This window comes from Idiotropiscis lumnitzeri, chromosome 15 (assembly GCF_059441095.1).
Source record: "Idiotropiscis lumnitzeri isolate Australia: NSW breed Sydney's pygmy pipehorse chromosome 15, RoL_Ilum_1.0, whole genome shotgun sequence".
NCBI classification, from domain to species: Eukaryota; Metazoa; Chordata; class Actinopteri; order Syngnathiformes; family Syngnathidae; genus Idiotropiscis; species Idiotropiscis lumnitzeri.
The window spans coordinates 11,002,935-11,025,018 of record NC_142405.1 but is presented as its reverse complement, the minus strand read 5'-3'; the positions used below and the strand labels follow the sequence as shown (position 1 = coordinate 11,025,018).

At 40.0% G+C, this 22,084-nt stretch overlaps 3 protein-coding genes across 4 annotated transcripts; 1 reads left to right on the top strand and 2 right to left on the bottom strand.

Moving 5' to 3' along the window:
- Positions 1-1,568: 1,568 nt before the first annotated feature.
- tmem11 (transmembrane protein 11) lies at positions 1,569-4,581 on the bottom strand. The gene is made up of 2 exons (XM_088317117.1): positions 4,490-4,581; positions 1,569-2,504 (listed from the first exon to the last, which is right to left on the bottom strand). The coding sequence occupies exons 1-2, from the start codon at positions 4,534-4,536 to the stop codon at positions 1,988-1,990; spliced, it is 564 nt and encodes a 187-aa protein (XP_088173243.1). The 5' UTR covers positions 4,537-4,581; the 3' UTR covers positions 1,569-1,987.
- Positions 4,582-7,075: 2,494 nt separating this feature from the next.
- Positions 7,076-9,785, bottom strand: natd1 (protein NATD1). The gene is made up of 3 exons (XM_088315994.1): positions 9,564-9,785; positions 7,964-8,082; positions 7,076-7,859 (listed from the first exon to the last, which is right to left on the bottom strand). The coding sequence occupies exons 1-3, from the start codon at positions 9,661-9,663 to the stop codon at positions 7,743-7,745; spliced, it is 336 nt and encodes a 111-aa protein (XP_088172120.1). The 5' UTR covers positions 9,664-9,785; the 3' UTR covers positions 7,076-7,742.
- A 977-nt stretch (positions 9,786-10,762) lies between these two features.
- LOC148322888 (uncharacterized) lies at positions 10,763-21,577 on the top strand. Of its 2 annotated transcripts, none has more exons than XM_088317724.1 (17): positions 10,763-10,996; positions 11,347-11,407; positions 12,902-13,205; positions 13,293-13,389; positions 13,465-13,597; positions 14,223-14,320; positions 14,402-14,658; positions 15,399-15,487; positions 15,572-15,670; positions 15,878-18,682; positions 18,924-19,080; positions 19,168-19,273; positions 19,393-19,546; positions 20,303-20,377; positions 20,544-20,619; positions 20,755-20,846; positions 20,980-21,577. In XM_088317724.1, the coding sequence occupies exons 1-17, from the start codon at positions 10,977-10,979 to the stop codon at positions 21,034-21,036; spliced, it is 4,680 nt and encodes a 1,559-aa protein (XP_088173850.1). In that variant the 5' UTR covers positions 10,763-10,976; the 3' UTR covers positions 21,037-21,577. The 2 variants fall into 2 exon arrangements, with proteins under 2 accessions (XP_088173850.1, XP_088173849.1); XM_088317723.1 differs by having other exon boundaries at positions 20,478-20,619.
- Positions 21,578-22,084: the final 507 nt, after the last annotated feature.

The following is a 22,084-nucleotide window of genomic DNA, read 5'->3' as shown; positions in this document are numbered from 1 at the left end:
GATACCCAAGGTACAAGCAGTTTACTTCCGGGTTATTTCTCGTAAAGACTGATGGGAATTGAAGTTTTGTTCTGGCTGCCGCTTACATTTTAACATGTTATATATAAAATGTGTTCCGCTTGTTTATTTAGTGAATGTGCGTCTTCTAGTTTCACATAAATCTAAAACTGTCTTTACTAAAAAAGTAAAGAAAATACCTAAACTGAAAGCTGTTAAAATTCAGAGTTTAAAGTTTGATATATTGTCAGCTCCATATTATCATGCCTTCCATCAGCACATCTCAGTCAAGCTTTTTATCATAGATGCCATGTTTTTTTTTTTAATGTCTTGCCTAATTTTTAATGGATCAGCCATCAAAATATACTTACATTAAATCTTTATGAGAATCCGATAATGAAGTAAATCTTGTACTGAGTGGAATTGTGTGAGATTCCAAGGTCGCATGTAGAACTTGATCAGGTTCATTTGGAAGTGTAAAACCTATTTTAGTCCGGTAGCTGTAGAATCTAATCATATGAAGGAATAAAATGCATATGGAATATTTAATTAAATTTTGTTCCCTTGCATTTTCAAGAAATTGTAGATGTGGATTTCACTTATTTCAGCAATTAATATTCTAGTTAGTTGTTGATTTAAGAATTGATGAAATACTTGCATTTTATGTACCAGTGTCTGAAAAACATTGAGACCATTTCAAAATTTAAAGAAAAAAATGGTTCACACTTAAATCTGTTCACCTCTTCCCCAAATAATAATTTAATAAAGTTATTTTTACAAAGCCGAAGCGCTCACGGTCAATGCAAACGTCAATTTTTTCTGAAATCCGTACCCTGCAGAGTCACTGTCGAAAAGCAATTTTTTTCTCAACTCTGCTTTTCACAAAGAATTAAATTAAGTTACTGTTGCAACAGACGCAGCATCCTATAATCTGAAAATAATTGTCAGTTGGTTTCATCACTACATTGTGAAAGAACCGCTGGGTGTGAAGCTTCCCGTCCATCCCTGCACAGCAGATACCGTTAAACACAGGCGGCGTTCCAATTCTGATACTACCTGAGACGCACAGAAAATTAGCAGGTCGACTTTGTCATCCTATTTGATGTTGGTTCCGTTTCTGCAGCACAATAACGGCTGAGGAAACACGACTGTTCCATGTTTCAATGTGTTTTTTTTATTTAGGTGTGAATCAAACATGCCAGGTCTTGATTTTGTAGTTTTGGGGTATTATAAACAGGGCCCGACTGATACAAATTTTTTTTGGAGCCGATGCATATATGTAATATGAATAAAACAACTTTTTCGTCCTTTAACACTTACAACGTTTGACTATTTTACAATACTTTGTCCTTCAGTATTTAAATTTACAAAGAAAAATCGGCCAATTTTTAGGGTGGGAGGGTGTTTGAATATCGTTATCTTTGTCTTGCGCTGCGTCAACATAAAAAAATAAATAAAAAAACACTACATTGAAAATTGTCTATCGTGTCCCGATGTTGCAAAGTCGAATGTTTTCTATTAATGGACATTACCTGTTTGCTCGGAGAAAGTCAGACATGCAGAAGCACGCGTTTGAAATAGCCTAATGTTTATTGAAAGGTGAATTGCTGATCAGCAAGTAAGGGAGTACAGTCAAACTACAAGGGAAAGGGTAAAGCTCAAAACATGTGCCCATCTCAACCAGGCAGCTTCAGCTGGAGCCTTTCCACGAATGTTATGTGTCAGAATGCAGGGAAGGAGGCGCCAAGGTACTAAAGGGATCATGTGTGCTGTGGTTGTCACTTCAAGAAAACAAAGGGGTGGACATCCTGATAATTTTAACTATATCCCTCTGATCAAAGTTCAACATGGGAGCAGCCACCACAAATGCGTTGGGTCCCATTGTGACCTTCCACTTTTCTTACACCAGACTGTGGATAGGTTTGCGTTTTTTTTTTAATTATTTTATTTTCATTTTTCTCTCGGTTCTTAAATGGTCTTCAGAGTGCACTCATACAGCATAGAGTTCGTAGATCTTCTTGGCGCAGTACGCCAGCGCAGCCAGTGCTATTGTGTTATGGAGTCTCTTTCTGTGGATGTCATCCCTGCGCACCAAGACCACGGGCGTGGAGGAGGTGAGCGTGTGCAACGGCAGCCGCGACAGTTTTTGGCTGTCATATTCCACCTGGTACTTGCAGCAGGGGTCAAACTGCCACGAAATCCCGTAGAGGGCGGCGCAGGCGACGGTGAGGGCGCCTGCGGGCAGCGCCACGTAACGCGAGTATTCTGGAGGCAGCGAAAGTGGCGTCAGGAGGCACGCGGCGCCCGACAACACGGCCGTCTTGTGCAGGCAGTTGCCCACCGTAATCCACCGCGCCGTCTCATCGCCGATCCGCGTGGGCTCGATAACAATGTATTTATACTGCGCCTCCAGTGCTTGCTCCAACTCATACTCAAACTGATCCTGCGCGTTCTCCCCGTTGTAGATCTCGTGAACAATGTAGCAGTCGGTCGCTGCCATCACTCCCCTGCAAACAGGGTGACAAGGAGGAAACAGTGAGGACAACAACAAATAAAGCACTACCCAATGTATACACGGGGACAGGTTGATTGAGAAATAACTCACAATTTCAAAATACAGCGGCACTTTGGTTTTTATTATGCCCTACTTTTTATAGAAGCAGGTTTTCAATTTTTTTTTTTGTATACCAATTTTCAAAAGCAAGGTACAATAAAACGTAAGGGCAACAGTGGCCGAACTGCCTGTCCAAAGCCACACCTACAAAATAAAAGCACAAGGTATAATAACAGTTTCATAACGTGCCAAGCATGAATCGGGGTAAGACTCACGTTGCTAGCTTCGGCTAGCCCGATCGCTGCTAGGTTCATACCAGCGGGAGTGGGAACACAGAATGGAACAAGGGGCGGCAAAGCAAAATGGTGCTTTGTCAGCTGATTATTATGTCCAATAATACGCGAACATCAACTACGTGTAAAGATAAATTGATTCATCGAAGTTGTTATAGGAAAAACCATATTAACACAGAGCCCCTATTGGGCCAATCAATGTGTGCTTTTATTTTGAAGGCCTGACTTTTGACAGGATGTTCCATCGATGTCATTGACTTGTTGCAGAGCATGCAGGGAGACTTGTTATTGCCACTTTGCCCTCCGTAAAATTCATTTTACACATTACAACAGAAAGTTTCAGGGGCCAGCCTTCTGATGAAGACGGCAAGATACACGAGGAGAATCGAGAAAGAACTCTTATTTCTTCTCTCCCTTTCCTAGCTCTTTCATGCATCATCAAGCATCTTCGACAAAGATAAACACGGTCAGGAAAATATTGCTTTGGTTTTTGAATCCCTGTGATTCAATCAGACTTTCTGGCATGGATTAATCACAATACTTATGTCTCATTTTCCCCTCAATATTTTTTTTAAATTTGTTATTTAATGTGTGAATTTTTACAATAAATATATATGAGTGGAAAGTCAGGGTTTAGCTTCAGGTTTTATTGCAAATTTCAGTCCGGCAGCAGAAATTGCTACGAGCGTCTTGAGTCACCCAGTAATCAGGGCAACCCAATTCCAGTACTATTTTCCTTACGCAAAAAAACATGTAACAATCCGTTTTTTTTGTGGGTGTCGTGGTGCGCTGGAACTGATTAAAGACATTGACATTCATTGGAATGGGGAAGTGTGATAATAAAGAAGAGTTTTTATTAAGTTACAAGCATGATCACAGAATAAAAACAGGACACCATTGCATATATGAGTCATGATTGATTCAAATATTTATACATGTTGGATTTTGCATGACTGTTGCTCCACATTACTCGTCCACAAATAGATTTTAAAAGGGAGAATTGAGAAGTATAGCTACGAAAGGTTGAGCTGAAGACATAAAACCGCATATTACAGTTTAGCACATGGATCCATTTTTTTTGTCTGTGAAGTACTTGTTCAACATGGAAATATTCCTAAATCAAGAGAAATTACATAAGAAGCCTCAACGTTGTTGCGTTACAATGACAAACAGGTTGCTTTTGGTAACATACGCACTATACGTTGTGCTCAGCGAGGCTTGCATGGAAGAAACTTGTGGTGAGTGGACAGCTAAGTTAGGGAAGATCCATGTCATTCGTGTTAAAACGAAGACTATTCGGAACAAAATACACCACTTAGCGGCGCAATGAAAGATAATGGACACAGTCCCGCCAGCGTAAAGATTCAAGAACATCTTCCAAGTCGCTGATCGGCTGAGGTGAAATAATCAAAACATCACATGAGGATCTAGATTGCTTACTTGCTAACACTAGCAAGCATACATGTTAGCAACGTAGCATGCTAATGTTAGCTAAGCAATAGATAAAATTCAGATTCTCCGTGCGGGCTTCTCGTTTATATTTGAAAGATAAATGAGTTATTTGTCTGACGATAGTTGACACGGACAAACGTTTCAATAAAAGCGAAATATTTTCGTTGAATGTGCAAGATGTGAAGTAACTGACCTCTCCCTGCTTAATGGGACACCGCGCCTCCTTCCCAGCGACGCCATGTTGGAGATAGAGCCGTGATGGCAAATGACTCATGGCGATATTAGGCTTCCTGGGTAATGTAGTTTTTGGAGCGTGACTTACAAGAACGTCAACGCCAAAAAATAAACTACAATTCCCACAATGCACGGGATACGCGCGTCTACGTTACGTTTTTGCACGAGCACGATGACGTATGGAGAGGTCAGAAGAAATACATACGTACTTATGACGCATTCGACGTACTGTATGTGAGCGGATATTGGACGATTATTCGAATTCACCGTAAAAAACACATTCAATATCGTACACGAACTGAGAAAGATGATTGACAGTTATATCAGTTAAATAGGTGGAACAACGTATGCATTACATGGTTTTATTTTGTGACAATGCTTTATGTGTTATTGAGTGCCTGGTACTCACCCATGCTGTGCCTTGCGTGCTCTGCCTCACTGTTTTGTTCCTGCGCTCTAGGCTTCCTACGTGCTGTAACCTGACGCTAACATAACGACTCTTCACGTTTTGGATGTGACAACAGCTGCCACAATGTGCTATATGCTGCTGACTGTTGCATCTATGCAGTACAATGAGAAAGGGAAAGAGAGGGGGTGGGGGTTTTGGGACAGTACAATTTACTCTACGGGATGAGAGTTTATTGTCTATAAAATCACTCTGACTTTCTAATCTATATCTTTGCTGCTGTAACACCTCAAATTTCCCCATTGTGGGACTAATAAAGGACATCTTTATCTTTATCTTTAATCGTAAATCCAGGACTCACATTCTTTTTCTTCTTTCGTATGAGCCATCTCCAAATGTCCCTGCATGCAAAGGCCTTCATGTTTCCATCTGGTTTTTTATCTTTCTGTTTTCCGCGTAGCCCCTACTGTACTTGCAACTGAATCACATGCTGTCCTTCAGTTCTTCCAGCAAGTTCTTAATTTCCAGAATATCAAGCTTCTTTTCCTCTACTGTCATGAGTAGTGTTGCTTTCAATCCATACGCATCATAAACACTTTTTCATTGACAGTTTTATGAGGACTCTTCAATCACAATTCACCCCATACCCTCCTCCAATTGTTCCATTTCCACATTGTATATAATACTAGTACACTTCCTTCTAAACACCTCGTTTTAAACACCATAGAACTAATTGCATTTGTTTACCAATCTGACGGCAAATGTGAATTTTTTTGTGGAATTTGAAAAAAAACATTGCAATGAAAAAAAATATTGCAATGGTAATAAGAAAATAAATATACTATCTATCTCTGCATACAAGGTGTCAAAAAAGTAAGAGGACACCCAGGGAACACCCGGCGCTTTCCTCGGTGTTGAATGCTTTGGGGTTTTCGACTGAGGGCTGTAGCATTTGATCTCCGGGTCATCCTCGAAGATCCGTGATAAATCTCTTAATCAAGTCTTGTCTCATTGGTGTCATCATCAATCTGCTCATTTATTGTTAATATATGTACTTAAAAAGGTAACAGATTATTTATTCTTCAGGATCACTGACACACTCAAACCAAAAGACAATTCAGACTCCCGAATTAACCAAACATGCTTCACTTTTGGCCCCTCCATGTCTAAAGTGGAAAATTGAAAACACTCTTTGATAGATCCCACATCAGCCACGAGATGGCAACAACAAAGTTAATGTCATAAATACTACTCACGTTCTTCTCGACTGCAGTTAAGTACTATATATCAATGCATAATGTATTGTAACACCAATTTGTGTGCAACTCATTGCTCAATCACACAAAATAGTGACAATATTCATTTTTGTATTTGATTACTTTATTCATGAGATAAAACTGTCAAGCACAAAACAACTTCTTCACAGTCAAGTGAATGTGTGATGGGTAAAGTCATTTAAGCTCAAGAAAACGCATATACACACAAACAAGAAATGAAATATTGCAGATTAATAGGCGACTGCCACCTAGTAAACTAGTATTTCTGCATGTAAAGCAGTCAGTCGGTCCTGCACGTGAATGTAGTGCTGCCATAGTCTAAGGAATTTCCTGAGGTTTGCATCTCCTCAACACCTAGATTGTCAACAGCAAAGGGAGCCAAACTAGGGGAAAACCACAGTGAAACATTTGAGAGATTTTGATTTTACAACTCAATGATATCATATCTCATTGTGGAATGCAAAGCACAATTCTTCGTGGTGCAGAAACAAAGAAAATGTCACACGACGACAGGAGCTTAGTGAGTAAACGCCAGCCATCCAGTTTCAAGTTCTAGAATCAACAAAGGATGTGGTTGAACTTGAATAGAAATGCCCTGAATGCAGCTGCGCTGTTTTTTTAAAATGCTGGTTTGGTCATTTGCACATTTCACAGTGACGGGCTATCATGTGGGTGTCAAAAATAAAAAGGTTTGTGTCCTATAGTTTCATCTATATTCTTTACAAGCTTTGGCTTTAACCAGTCAATGCATGACCCCTTTTGTTAAAGTGGTTACATTTCTGTGAAGGCTGGATCATTTCAGCCTAACAGAAAACAAAAACAAAAAATGGGCTGCGTAAATATATAGGAGGATTCACATGGGTACATATTGTATATTATTTTAATTAGAGCAATCCAATACAGTACGCCCACAAATGCAATTGCAAAAATATTTCAGCCCTCCCAAAAACTTTAAAATGGTGCGTTCAGATATTAGGTTTGACAAACTATTGAGTGACTTATTTTTTCATTTCTTCAGAGGCTAAAATGCATTTTAAAGCATAGATTTGTCTGATCTCCTGTAAACTTGTGCAAGGTTGTCCCGCATCAATTACTTAGTATGCTGCCAATTTTTATTATTACACGTCAATAACCATATTGGAAAAATGACCACATGTGCCTTAACACATTTCGTGAAAAGGTGAACTTTGTCAAACCATCATGAAGAACAAAGGTGCACACACATTACAAGTTTGTCTTTCTACCTGTGAGCAAATAAAATGTGACACCCATTTGATTTGTTACACAGGTGAAGAATTCACATCCTGAACGTTTTCCATCTGGTAGAGACATTGGAATCAAGTCAGCTGATTGGCGTTCTGTTTTCTGCTGAAGGAGATTCCCCTCGTTGTGGATTGATGTGACCAAGTCGTGTCAGCAATAAAGCTCCTTCCAACAATGCCTGGAAGGTCCTTTGATGTAGGTGAGCCTTTAAAGCCAAAGCTTTTGAGAGTCTCTCGCTCTTTTATGTCCTTTGGCACCATGTGAGGTCATTGGTAAATATGTTCAACGTAATGAGGTTGAGGATTCTCCTTGACGTATTTCTGAATGTACCAACAGGTCAGATGAGCTTTCAGATCTTCTTCGACCACAAAGTCCATGGCTGCCTGTGTTCACAGAAGCACACTTGGATTACTCTTTGAAAAAGTGCAGGAATGAGGTGGGTCTTGCACGACATGTGACAAATGATCGTGATGTTGGTGGACTTTACCTTGGCCAGGTGTTTGGCAATTCCTCTTCCTCTGTAAGCATCTGGTACCTCAGTATGTTGCAGGTCCACTGTCTTCTTCCCAACGTATTCATACAGAAGAACTGCACGATCGTGCGACCCTGAGGGACATCAAAGGCAAGAAAGTTGCTAGTTTGGATCCACCCGTTTCGCGCGTTTGTGTTAAGTTGTCCTTCCTCAGTTCACTGGCAACCACCGACGATGAGCATTAAGGACTCACATTTAATGTGCAATCTGGATATCAACAAAGTTGATCCTAAACTATCAAAATCAGCCTGTTTCGGCTCCAAGACTATTTCTACAACTAAATGGCAAATTAACCAGAGTGATTCCTGTCTCCGACTTGTTTAGGCCTCTCTCTCCAATGTATCTTTAAGGACTGGTTTTGCATACCAAAAGAGTGAAATCATTCTTGGTTGGGGCATGCCTCTTATCAGATGATAAATACTTTTTTTCCCACAATAATTTCAGGCCTGAGTTGAACTATCCATCCTGGGTGCATGAAGTGGTGAAGTCTGTTCAGATAAGATGAATTGTTTCAATGGCATTAGAATACCATGGCAACAATGCAATGCGCCAGACATAATACATAGAATAGTGACATTAACATCCATACATTTGATATTTCAATCTATGAAACCTAATCTAGAAAAAATACATCAATCAAATATACATTACAGCATTCTATATCTAACATAACAAAAATGACTAATATGATTACAGAGGTTAGGAAATGACATCCGCTAAACACAATAGTATTCAGTGTGATATGAAGCAGTCCAAATTGTGAATTGTGTTGATTCAATTAAATCCAATGTAATAATTTGCATCAAACTATTGTGGAAAACGTCAACACTTATTGAGTATTTTGAGCGATTACCATGACTCTGGTGAAATATACGTTGGTTATGCCACCAAACACAATGTAATTGTTTAAAGAGTATTTTGTATAGCAAGTAGGAACTTTTTTTTAATCTCCTGTTGTATTTCCAAAATTATGTATGAATTAAGACACTGCAATTGAACGTTACATGACCAACATTCTAAACAAATTGTACCGATTTGAGTTTTCATTCTGCTAGTATGATTATAAATACAAGAAGCCCCCAAAATAAAATTTTAACATACAGCTTCAGTGTGTTTGGTTGAATCTAGAGATTTTTAGTGTGTGCGTGTGTGTATAAAACCAAATAGCAATCAATCAAGATTTTAGACACCAGCAAATACATGTTATTACTTCTGACTTCATCTACTTGTAATGACATTTTTGTTTCTTTAATTTTCCCTAACACATATTTACAATATATTTGTCTGGATAAAAAGGGGATTAGTTCGTTCTATGCACGATTTATTGCTAACCCTTCGTTTGGCTTTGTATTGTGATAACAATGTATCATTTATATTGGTCTTGTGTGTGGTTCCCCATACTGCAACACAACAAGTCATGTACGAGCCTATGAATGAATAGTATCAGGTGCACAATCTTGCGCTTCCTACGCTAAATAAAGCTAATTTAACACCAAAGCTGTAAGCTAGCATTAGCCACAAGCTACCACCACCTCCAACATCACGTTGAACATACCATTGAGTCTAATGACAAATTGTCGACGCTTTTTGTCGTGTTCCACCTGGATTTGAGGGTTGTTGGCGTCGAAGACATTGGCTTGTGCTGTGTGAGCCATAACGGTGGGCTTTGAAAAGAAAAAAAACAAAACAAAAACAAAAAAAAAAATTCCGACGACGATGATGTGAGCACGATTGTGCAGCGGTGCCAAGCAGAAATGGCTCCAGACTACATGGGAAACAAAACACTTCATGCAGCGAAATCAGCTGGAGGGTCACGTGACGTCTGGCCAATCAGCGCCCGGCCAGTGGGCGGGAACTAAAAATGACACTTCTCCTGCAAATGTTTTTATTTCACTATTAGAAATGACGAAATGGCGAGACGATGACACATTGCCGGTTATTACCTCACCACATTCATAGTTATTGCACTGAGTAGCGTAGGGAATGACGTCACCAATGCAACGATCTTACAATCATGACATCATTGCTCCAGTGTTACTTGTTTATGTGACACATTACAGCAGTTCTAACCGCCTTTTATTGAGTCAAAGCACATAAACATACACATTTTACATGAAAAAAATCCAATACCGTGTATATAACTGCACATCATCAAAGAAAATGTGACAAAAATAACGGCGCTTTTACCATCGAGTGTCCCAAATTTACTGGCGCCATCTAGCGGCATCTTGGTGCAACGAAATACCCTCAATATTGTAATGGCGATTTAATATGCAATTGTTTTTATTTGTCCTCCTGTCTGCGTGTATTTTTTAAACAAACACAAACAATACATTAACCTCTGTCGAAATAACCGATATCATATTTATCAAACAGAAATGTTTTGGACTATGCAAGCTTTAGGCTAAAATAAAGCCATATTAAACATGAATGAATAAGAGACAGCTTATCTACTTCAGTTAGGGTTGTTAACCTACTAAACACTTCGACTAGCAGACTATTAAACGTTCACTATGACAGCTTCAGCAAATTCGACCAAATAAGTGTGGCGTAAACATAAATAAGTAAATAAAAAATGGAAATGGGTGTGTGCGTGCGTGTGCGTGTGTGTGTGTGTGCATGCGCATAAATGTCCACCCTTTGTGGAAAGATGTTCAAAGATGTGCCAAGTGCTTGTGTGTTAATCCTGTTAATCTTTTGACCTCATTCCTCAAAACTAATGGAGTTTGTCAACTCTCTCGAGGATTACGCATGTCCAACACTTCTCCACCCTGCTATTTGTGATTTGTTTTGTTTGCTCTTTGGTGAGCAATCGCACAACAGATTTTTTCCCATTTGGACGAATAATTTGGCCAGGTCTCGCATTTACCTTTACATTTTTTTCAATTATCTTGTGTTTCTGATTTTTTTCACCAGCTCTGATGTAAACAGTTGAATTTTCGTTGAGTTCTCCAGATTTTCATTCAAAATGATGTCGAAGGCTCCAAGGTAAGAAACTATTTGGCATCACCTGTTTTGGCAAGAAATTAATGAATAAATTCCCTGCAAAAAAATCAGGTAAACGACAACTTGTTCTGGCTTTTATGTGTCGGAATTCTGTAATTAATTGATAAAAATGGTTTGTGACCTACAAATAATCACTCTCCAGTGAGTATATTTGTTGTGGGTGAAATTCCTTTCATCTTCAGCATTTGTTCGGGAAAAAAAACAAACAGATCGTGGCAATTTAATGATGTGAAACTGTGATTTAACACATTTAACATTGTCTTGTCTTTCTTTGCCCATACTTAAAAAGTTTGACAACTTTGATTTCATTATCCACTTTGTTTGAATATTAGGTGGCCTGAGGTCCTGGTTAACACTAAGATTCACAAACCTACACAAAAGAAAGGAGGAAAGGTAGGTAAGGTTATTATTATTCAACCTTGTTTTATTTTATATAGAAAGCATCATTTGCAAGCACATTTGTAAATGTAGTTGGTTCTGGTGAATGAACACAATGAGTGGGACAGTACGCACATTTACGTGCTGCAGTGATATTTGTTAATATTATGTAGTCATTCATAGGTCAACTCAATTTCGGAGAAGACTTTTAGTTTGTAGGTCATGTCACCAGACATGATTGTCTCAGGTGAAGTTCAGTCTACAGTGTGATTAAGCTCCTGCTATTGCATGTGTGTGTCTGAGTGCTTGTGTGCGTGTGCGTGTGCGTGCGTGTGTTTGTGTGTGTGATCACAGAGTTTGTCAGATGGCACTTAAGCAAATTAAGAGATCTTGTTGGGATTTAACAGTTTGCAACAGAGGTTAGTGGATTGAAAAAGTCAAAGAGTCCAAATTGGCATGAGGGTGCGCACAATGTCTGACATTTCTGTACACTCATCTTCAAAACAACAACAACAACAACACCGCCAACAACATCAACAAATCAATTTTACATTTCTATCTTAACTAATATTATTACTGAGTCTCATCGGAATTGCAAGTCAGCAAAGGCTTCTCTATCACTCTGATGGACTATTGTGTTTGATGACTATTAAAGTTAAATTACTGGCTTCAGTAGGAGACAAAGTTTGATTTTTGTGCCATAAACTCAAGCATTGTTGCTTGTTTTTATTACCCCGCCCAAGGACCTTCCTTGATTTTAACTTGATTTAACTTAATAAATAACTCACCAAAAATTTGGGATCTTTGGTTTTCCAGTCAGGATCAACCGAAAACGGATACCGTTCAGGTGAACTTCATTTGACCTTGTGTAAACTTTTGAATCCACAGGTCCAAACGTTCAGTGTTTCAAGACACTGACTTCAATTGAATTAACATCAATTTTGGTATACAAAACTAAAAAATGGCGACCAGCTTCAGCTCTTTGGCCCACGCCAATCCAATTTGCTCGGTCAAATTAATTAACCCAACCTTGGGTAAAAGTAACCCAATCTGCTCAAATTCAGTGAGTGGGTTAGGAAAACAACCCAGCATTTTTTTTTTTTTTTAAATGTGTGCCAATTTTAACTGAGGCAGGAGAAGTATCGGCTCATATCAGGGCTCAAACATCAGTTGTGAATTTTGCCATTCAGCTCCTTATCAGAGAACAGGAGGTTGTTTAAAAATATTCAAGCATTGCACAGTTTGAAATTTGTATTCAAAATTTTGGAGAAGGGCAAATTAAATCCACCTGTAAAGTAAAAAAATAATATATATATATATATATATATATATATATATATATATATATATATATAATAGTTGTTGTTTTGTTGTTGAAATAGGTACAGACTATTTAAAGACAAATCTCAAATGTACAGCATCACAGCATTTAATGCTAATCAAACGACTTTGTCTCTTTCCTTATTGAAAAGTTTGAGGCCTGTATCTTTCTCTCTGTCTCTCTCAAAGGAGGCATCATCATTAACAGTGCCCATATCTAGTAGAGGTAAACAGGCTGGCAGCAGTGCGCCAAAATCTACTTTAAATGGCGGCCACAAAGACAGTACAGCTGGTGTCACTTTGAAAAGAAGCAGCCACCAAGGTCGAGGTGGTCACTGGACTTCCAGGCCATCGTCTCATCCATCCAGGCCTGCTTTGCAGCTCTGTAGCAGCCGGAGCTTTTCATCCCTTCACACCTCTTCCCTCACTACTGCTCCGTTCATGAGGAGCAGCCGCTCTCTCAACAGACTTGACCAAAGAGCTACCGGCGACGGTAATGTACTGGGAATATACTTTATTATATTGGCAATGTACTGTATGCACCCCAACACAACTAACACAGGTGATATTTCATAAACAGACTCTGATGTGGACGCAAATGCTCAAGTAAGGAAACAAACATCCTCTGGAAGTAAAATCCCCATTTGTGGAACCTTGACCACTCAACAGCCAATCAGGTTTGTTCTTAGCAAACCGTCTAGATCTGTCATGACGTGCGTTATCTTTGTCCATTAATTAATGATTTCCATCAGGACTAACGGCGAGTTGTGTCATGGTGACAATGATGAAAAAAAGGAAATGAGCAGCTCATGTGAGACACTGGAATCGTCTTCGGAGCTTTCTAGCACAACGTGTCTTCAACATGGTGATAAAGTCACACAAGAGGTAATCTTCACTTAGCCATTGTGTCAAATATGCAATTAAAAACTCACAACATTTACTTTCTATGGCCTGTTAGGTTCTGCTCAGGCACTGACATTACGTGTAAGACCCGTAATATTTGTTGTATTTATTTAGCGGCCTCATCCCCACTCAAATTGGTTGATTAACTTTTTTCCCCCCATTAAAAATATTCTAAGCAATTTTCCACAGAGGATGACTCGTTCGCCCGATGGCCTCATAGTGCAGAGGTGCAGGGTTCTATTCCGCCTCCAGCCTTCTTGCGTGGAGTTACGTCTCTGCTGCTTGATATCAATCCGAATGCCATGTTTAGACTCGTAAAGGCGCAAACCGATCCTCCGTTAAGTGAACTGGGAAAGTCTCCCTTGATGGGATTAGAGGTAGAAAATTGATGGATGCATGAATGCATTACATGAGGCTGCAAACTTTAACACATGATGGAATTGTCCAGATGATTTCCGAGTAAATAAAATGAATTCTTATGTAAATTTGTAATGAACAAGTAAATGTTTAAGAAGGAGTGCGATAAACGTGAAAAGAATGGTGTCAACATTTCTTCTCATTTACTTGGATGCGGGAAATGACTGGATGATTCTGTATTTTTGTACAGAAAAAAGGCGAAGGGTACTCATCGGTGACAACAGGGATTGGGCGCAATTTGGTCCAAACAGTGTTGAAAAATGTGAAATCCACATCTGTTGCTGAAAGGTACATTTAGTCATCTTTATTCGTACTACTTTCCTTCTTGTTTTCTTCCCAAAAACGTTTTATTTTTAATGTTTCTCTCAGCGCCCAACTGGAACCAAACTCGAAGAATGATTCCGAAGTGGAGCATCAAGACTACCGCTTGCAAGAGAACGCATGCTGTGAAGGTGCAGAAGACTCAGAGAAGCCAAAAGAAGAAGAGCTCAAACTGCAACAAAAGATGGAGGAAACATCTGCTGACATAAGCTCCGTGTCGTCAACCAGCCTGTCTCCCACCTCCTCACCCTTCACGGACTCGTCGTCTCCTTTCAGTCCGACAGAGCAGGTGGAAGAAGGCAAAGGTACTGAAACATTGAACGTGGATGATCTATTGTTGTTTTTTTATTTTATTTGGTGAGTACTAAATGACTTTGCTTTATTTATAAATCCCATAATCTCTTTAGCAAACATATTGGTGTGACTGATATGAATTTGAATTAAACGTGCAATGTTGAAAACAACCTAAGTGGCAAAAAAAAAATTTCTTTGAAGAAAATGTGAAATTACTTTTGTTAGACGACTTTAGTGCTCAATTTCCTTGAGTGAACAGCAAAATAATCAACAGAATTAACATCTCCAATGAAGGCAGTCCATGCGGCCTCCTGACGCTCAACTAACTTTAAATAATATCTTTTCTTAATAGCCATTATTAGGCTGCAATAGAATGCTTTTTTTCCCCATTCAAAAATAGTAAATGACAGTCTTGCAAATTTCTGTTAATCCACACATTTTTTGCATAATTTCAAACTTTCAATTTGGAAAATTAATATAGTTGTTAAATGCAAATTAGAAGCTGTAACATCAAATGAAGTTGCATTCGACAACCATTTTAACATGAGTGTTAATTGGCTGCAATTTGTTCTTGTCGGATTAAGAAGTACCACCACAAGTTTTACCCTGAACATTTTCTTTTTATTTCTTGTTTCTCTTGAAGAGCTATCTTGATACACTTTCCATTCTTTACAATGGCGTTTTGTATAAGTGACAGACTTGTGCCGCATATTGCTTTTCAACTAGATTGTGTGTCTGACTTTCCATGCAGCGGCCGCTACGTATTCACAGTCAAATGAAGACAGTTCTGACCAAGAGTGTCATCCTTCTGAAGCGGAAAGAGTGCATCTCGTCCACGAGGTGAGACAAACGAGTGCGTAAGCGAATTTATTGAAACAAAAATTCAACATTCTAATTCATTTGATTGCTTGTTTGCGTTTACAGCTGGGACAAACACAGGAGGAACTGTCTCGGCTTCAACAGCGAAACAGAAAACTTCAACATGAGCTGGAACAAGAGAGGGAGAGTCATTTAAGAGAAAAGGTTCTTCACATTTTTGTTTGGGATATACAGTTTTATTATATTATGACTTTATCCTCGTATCTCTCGTCGTATAAGCGCACGTGATTTACAATCCATTGTCCCCGCGCAAATATGCACGTAATCGAAGATGATTTTGCAATTCATTTGGCAAAAACACAGAACTGTCTACTAATATCCATAATAATATTTGTTTTCATTATATTGCAGAATGAGCTTCTGTTCAATTCTAACTTGCCATCAGAGCCAACTTCAATGCTCCACCGTCTCCAAAAGATGAACCACGAACTCCGTGTTGAGTTGGAGGCCCAAAAGAAAATGCATGAGGAAGCCAGGGAAGCCGAACTTTGTCAGCGAGTGGACCTCTTAGCTCAACAGGCACAACTGCTTGTGACAGGAGATGCGACAGCGCTTGCTCAGGCCCATCTAGAGCAAGAACGCAGATGGTTCCGTGAGCAAAGCGCGAAGTGGGAACGTTCCGTCGCCTCTTTGAAGACACAGCTGAGCTTCAGCGAAGAAAAGAGGAAAGAGTCAGAGCTGCGCTTGACACTGCTACAGGAGGAGTCGTACGGCCACCGGGCTCTCCGGCGGGAAGCCGAGGAGCTGAGGAAGGCACTCGGAGAGGCCACGACGCAACTTCGCGCCAATGAGGATGCGCAAGCTCAAAAAGAGTCTCTCCTGCAGAGGCATCTCATGCTCCTTCAAGCGAGTCAGGACCGAGAGCGGAAGAGTTTGGCAGCCAGCTTGGCGAGGGCAGAGCAACACTCGCAAGAACTTCAGGAGAGATTGGAGCAAGCTGAGCAGCAAGTTGAGAGCCTGAATAAAGCACAGATGTGGAGAAGGGAGCTTGAAGACAGCCAACAACAACTCCAAGAGGAGTTCGCTTCGTCAGTGGCTGCTATGCAAAGATATCGAGATGAAAAAGAACAAATCGAGCAACAATGTCACGAGCTGCAGAATCGCGTGTCGGAGTCGCATGAGGAAATAAGCAGGCTGCAAAATTGCTTGAAAACAGCCGAGGCGCACAATCAGAACTTTAAGAATTCATATGAGAGTATCTCAGAGGAACTGCTGGCGGTTTCGGAGAAGTCGCAACAAAGGGAAGCTGAAGCTCAAGAAATGAGAGGTGGCTTTGAGAGGCTCCTCGACACGAAGGAGCAAGAGCTCAACGAGGCGTTGCTGAAAATGGAAGTCTTAGGTAATAGTCTGGAGGAGACGGAAGCGCAATTCAGCCAAATGCTCAAGGTTTGCACCTGTGCCTCTTCTCATGAGGAGGAGGAGGAGTCTTTGGCGGCAGTGCTGCACACGGACGAGATGGCGGCGCGTCATTTAAAAAGTGACAACAGGGCAGGGGAAAGACAAATCTCCTCTTGCAGCCCGATTGAGCAGAACGGCCGTCATCCCGCGAGAGTCCGGTCCCACTCACTCGGCCCGTCGCATCAGTACATCATCACTTCAGGAGACGACCCGGAACGCTTTACATCGGCGATCCAGTTACTTGAAACAAAGCTTTTCGTAACTGAGGAGAAACTTCGGGAAATCACCGAACGACTGGAGGAACACCAGACCCGCCCGGAGCACCATCTTAACTCGCAGCTCACTCGAAGCCAAGCCTCGGTCCAACGTCTCGCTCTGCAGCTTCACAGTTTTGCTCAGGAGACGGAAAACCTCTGCAGGCTTTTGGCTGGTCGCTTTCAGCTAGCGCTCAACGTCGTACGGAGCTGCCGGGAGAAACTTCAAACCAGCACCACTATCGAACTGAGTGACTTTGAGGGGAGGCTATCAGCGGTTGAGGCGTGTCTTCAGCAAGGACAGAACGATGCCGAAAAACTACAAGATGCATCTTTTAATGCCTACAAAGTGGAGGACAAAATCCCGAGTGATGTTTTAGCTGGAACTGAGAGCAGCATTGATGCGGAGCTTGAACTCCCTCACGCAGTCCATTCAGACCACACCAAAAGTGTTGAGGATTATTTGATGATGGAATTAGTTGTTCTTGAAAAAATACTGGCAGCCCTAAAGAGTCCAAATGACCAAATGCATTTTTTTGTGCCAAGAGAAGATGGTATGACTGTGGCACACCGGTACAAATTCATCATCTCCCAAATGCTGACCTTAAAAAAGACACCACTCGAGGAAGGAGGGGATAGCGAGGAGCACAAAATCATCATTAAAGCCTGCACTGAAGCAGAGTTAATATATGCGGCATTTAAAATCCAGCAACAATATCAGAAAGACTCCCAAGGGCTCAACGACAAAAGTCTTGCGGACTCGGGCCATCCGAAGTTTGTTTCTTATGAAGAGCGGGAGAATGAAAAGGATGTCATATTAGAGAAAACAGCAAGGTCGCTTCGGCCTGAGGACATAAAGAGCGAGAAAAAGCCCATCTGGTTTGAGCGACTTATAACACGGCTGCAGAGAAGAACGAAAGTGGCGTGGCAGCTCAGTCAGGAGGTCATTTGTAAGGAGGAAAATTGGGAAACTGCTGTGGACCTGAAGTGGATGCAGGAGCAAGCAAAGCTGGTTTATTTGTCGCACAGGCTGTGCTTAGATTTGGAGCAGGAGCAGCAGCGATGCGTAATGTTGCAGGACAAACTGCAGGCTTTGTGCAAACAGCAGGACGCCTCATTAACGGATGAACGGGAGGCTTTTAATCACACCTTATGTGAACTCCAGGAGGACAACAGAGCACTGAGAAAGGAACTGGAGCATGCAGAGGACAAGATAATATCCATGGAGACTGGAAACACGAGACTTCAGGAAAACAAACAAAGAATTGAGGAATACCATAAGGAGAGAATACAAAAACTTGAAGCAGAGTTTCAAATGAAGATGAAGGAACAGCAGCAAATCCACGAAGAGGAGATGACACATTTGAATGAACACCACGTGAAATATGTTGTTTCAAAAGAAAAACACGCTGATCGCTTCAAAGACACGCCTCCGTTGCAGAAAGGCAACTCATCCCCAATAGAGGAGCAAGAAGCCTGCCGGGATGACTTTGAAAATCTTCAGGTAAAAATCACTTCTAATGCAGATCAACATCAACTTCCAAAAGCCTCGCCTCTTCTCACGCACTGAACGAGACAATCAAACAAGATCTCTATGGAGTAAACCCAGAGTTTAAGTTTACATCTTATTTTGAGACCGCAGTCCTGGAACTTTTCTGACACACCTCATACAGTCTCCTTATTTGATTTTCTTGTCCACATAACTAATCCTTTACTTTTCTTCACATATGTCCTATTCTGCTCAGGACTTTTGTGGCGAGCCTTTCGCTGGAATGGAGGAAATGCACAGGAAGTTGATAGCAGAGCTGCAGCAGCAGCATGAGAAACAGGTGGAAGAACTTCGAAAGGAAAAGGAGCAGCTCATGCAGGAAGAGACAGCTGCCACAATCAATGACTTCATGTGTACATTTTCTATCGAATCAATATAAGGACTCTTCTGTAATTATGCAAGCAGCAATCCACAAACTGTCATACGCTGCTGTCTTTCAGCCATTGCTGCAATGAGGAGAGCCCATAAAGATGACCCGGACAACGCCCGACCGCCTCAACATGTCTTTGAGAGTGATGACATCACACAGATCCACAATGAATATCGGTCAGTGGCTGTGACAAAATCGGAGAAATTGTCTGTTGACTGTTGATAAAATGTTGCAATTATAGAATGAGAAAGAAGAAATCGTACGAAAACATTGTACTCTTGTTCTTTCATTGCAGAAAAGCGATGGAATTACTGAATAAGGAGTTGGAGGACTTATCATTACAGCACACTCAAAAATGCCTCGAGAACACTCAGCTGAGAGGGGAGCTGCAATTTGAGAAAAAATCCATCAAGAAGCAGAGAGAAAGCCCGGAGATTAAACTGGAGAAGGTTTGTGCTAATAAATGCAGGATTTAGTATTTTGTGGTACGGCGGTGCCTAGAAATGTGAATATTTTTAAATATGAGCAGCAGTTGGGCTGATGGTGAACGATTCTTCAAAAAAGAGACTCCGAGCAATTTAATGAAACTCCAAGTTGAGGTTTTCTGTCAAATTGAAAGCAAAACAAAGAACCACATAGCTCTGCTTTAGATAAATCTGTTTAGCTTAATGCTAACAAACAAACAGGGGTGTCAGGGGTGTGTAAACCCTTCAAGCAATGGAAATTTGAATACAAATGGTGAAGCAACACATCTAGACAGATAATAAACAACTATCATAGTTATATATTATCTTTCCACTGCTAAAACGACTACGACTACTAACAAAGCTTACAAAAAAGTTTTGACCAGCTTCATGTATACAGTATACACAGGTTGGTACGATACTACCCCCATGTGGACAATGAGCACACACCAAAAGTAGCAGCACAATATCCATGACCATATGTTTGAAACTCCCGCACAATATTACAAGGGCTTATTTTTCCTATTGAAAATCTATTCTCGTTTTTTGTCAGAAGCTTTTTCATTCAGTTCACCCTCTCACAGGTGGTGAGTCCACGAGAAGGGGAAGCCACATTATCCTTTCGGGCTTAGCCTAGCCAGGCCCGTCCTGACAAATTAAATGACGACTTAAATGACTGTAAGACATATTGTTGTGCTGGATTACAATATTTTCCTTTGTTGTCTTTTTGCCATGTTGCAGGCGATGGAGGCAGAGATGCACTTTCTAAGACAAGAAGCGTGTTCTCTCCGGGAACAGTTAAAGATTGCTCGAATGGTATGGCTGTCTTGCGTTCAACAGTGAAAAAAAAAAATATTTCGGACATACATTCATTACATTATGTTTTGTACTACTTGACTATTTTCTTGAATGATAGGATCAAATGCACACCAAGAGCAAGGTGAAGGACTTTGATAAAAACAACCATGATGAACTCTTTCAGGATGTCAAAGCATTTAGTGAAGATGTGAGATTTGCCGCCTTATCGTCCAGTCGAGCCGCACTTGGACAGAACACTGGTAAGAGAATGTTTGTTGTTTGGCTCACCCCTCCTTAACGATTACGTATGTGATGAAGTGGTGCATTGTGATATTTTTATTTCAATCTATATATTGCACATGTACACATGATATGCAATTGTCTTATTTTGTCAGACGTCAACACTGCGAATACAAGCAATGCTGCATTTGTGAAGAAAAATGCCAAACCGTCGCTCCTACGTCGGCTTCGAGCAGTCAGGTCAAAGGTAAAATCGGATGCTGCAGCAGGAATAAAATTAGAGAGTAGGACAACTAGTTAGAAACAAGTTAGAATATTGAAATGTTTCTGAATTCACTGGTTGATTTTTTTTTTTTGGGACTATTCTGATTGCTTTGCAGAGTTTGAAAGAAGGGATTTCTGGGCAAGATGGGATGAAGTTGCTCAATTCATTCTGATCAACCAAGAATGATTATTGGTACTATAGCAGGGGTGTCAAATATACGGCCCACGGGTGAGGACCGGTCCAAATCCAAATGGGATAGAGACCACCTTAAATGCTAATTAAAATAATAATAATAATAATAATAATAATAATAATAACAATAATAATAATAATAATAATAATAATAATAATAATAATAATAATAATAATAATAATAATAATAATAATAATAATTGTTGTTGCTAATTCTGTCCACTGGAGTTTGCAATGACGACGACTTAAATGACATTCTGAAATTGATGTACTGAAGTCCAAAAGGAGCAACGTAAGTATTTCATATGAAATGCTGTGTCACCTTTGCACTGCTACCGTTCTGTGGAAATGAATACCTCCTGGAGAAAAATTTGGATCCACACAATATTGCAAAATTTCAGTCAACAGCTTCAGTTCAAGGGAGTTTGTTTTGTTTCATGCGCACCCACAATTTCTCTGTAAGTTTGTAACATGTGGTGATTCTATTGCGGTTGTCAACATTTCCAAATAAATATGGAAATATATGTAAATTTAAAAAAATAATTCCAAATCTTAAGAAGTTGTTTTAAAAAGGTACATCCATCCAATGTGATCTGTAAGTTGCAGATGAAAACACAGATTCATAATAACATTGAACCAGCATTAATAAATATTTTTTTTAATAACTTTTAGGATTTGCAACAAGATAATAATTAGTAAATGTGAATATTTTCCAAATGTATTTATGCTTATTGAAACAATTGAGACTATTTGGAACTCTCATAATTTATTGCTCGGTAGATCACGAAAAATATTGGTCTGGATCAAATCGGGGTGAATGTGGCCTCTGCACGAAAATAAGTTTGACACTTTTGCTTTTGAATGTTACAATGCAAAAATGGTGCACTGGACAGTGACACACTGCTTTCCTTTGTTTTTAAAGATGCATTGGCACATAAAAATAAATCAACAAAAACGACTGTGATAAACATATTTTACCACTAGATGTAGCATGACACCAAATTTTTCTACATAACAGGAGGCCAACT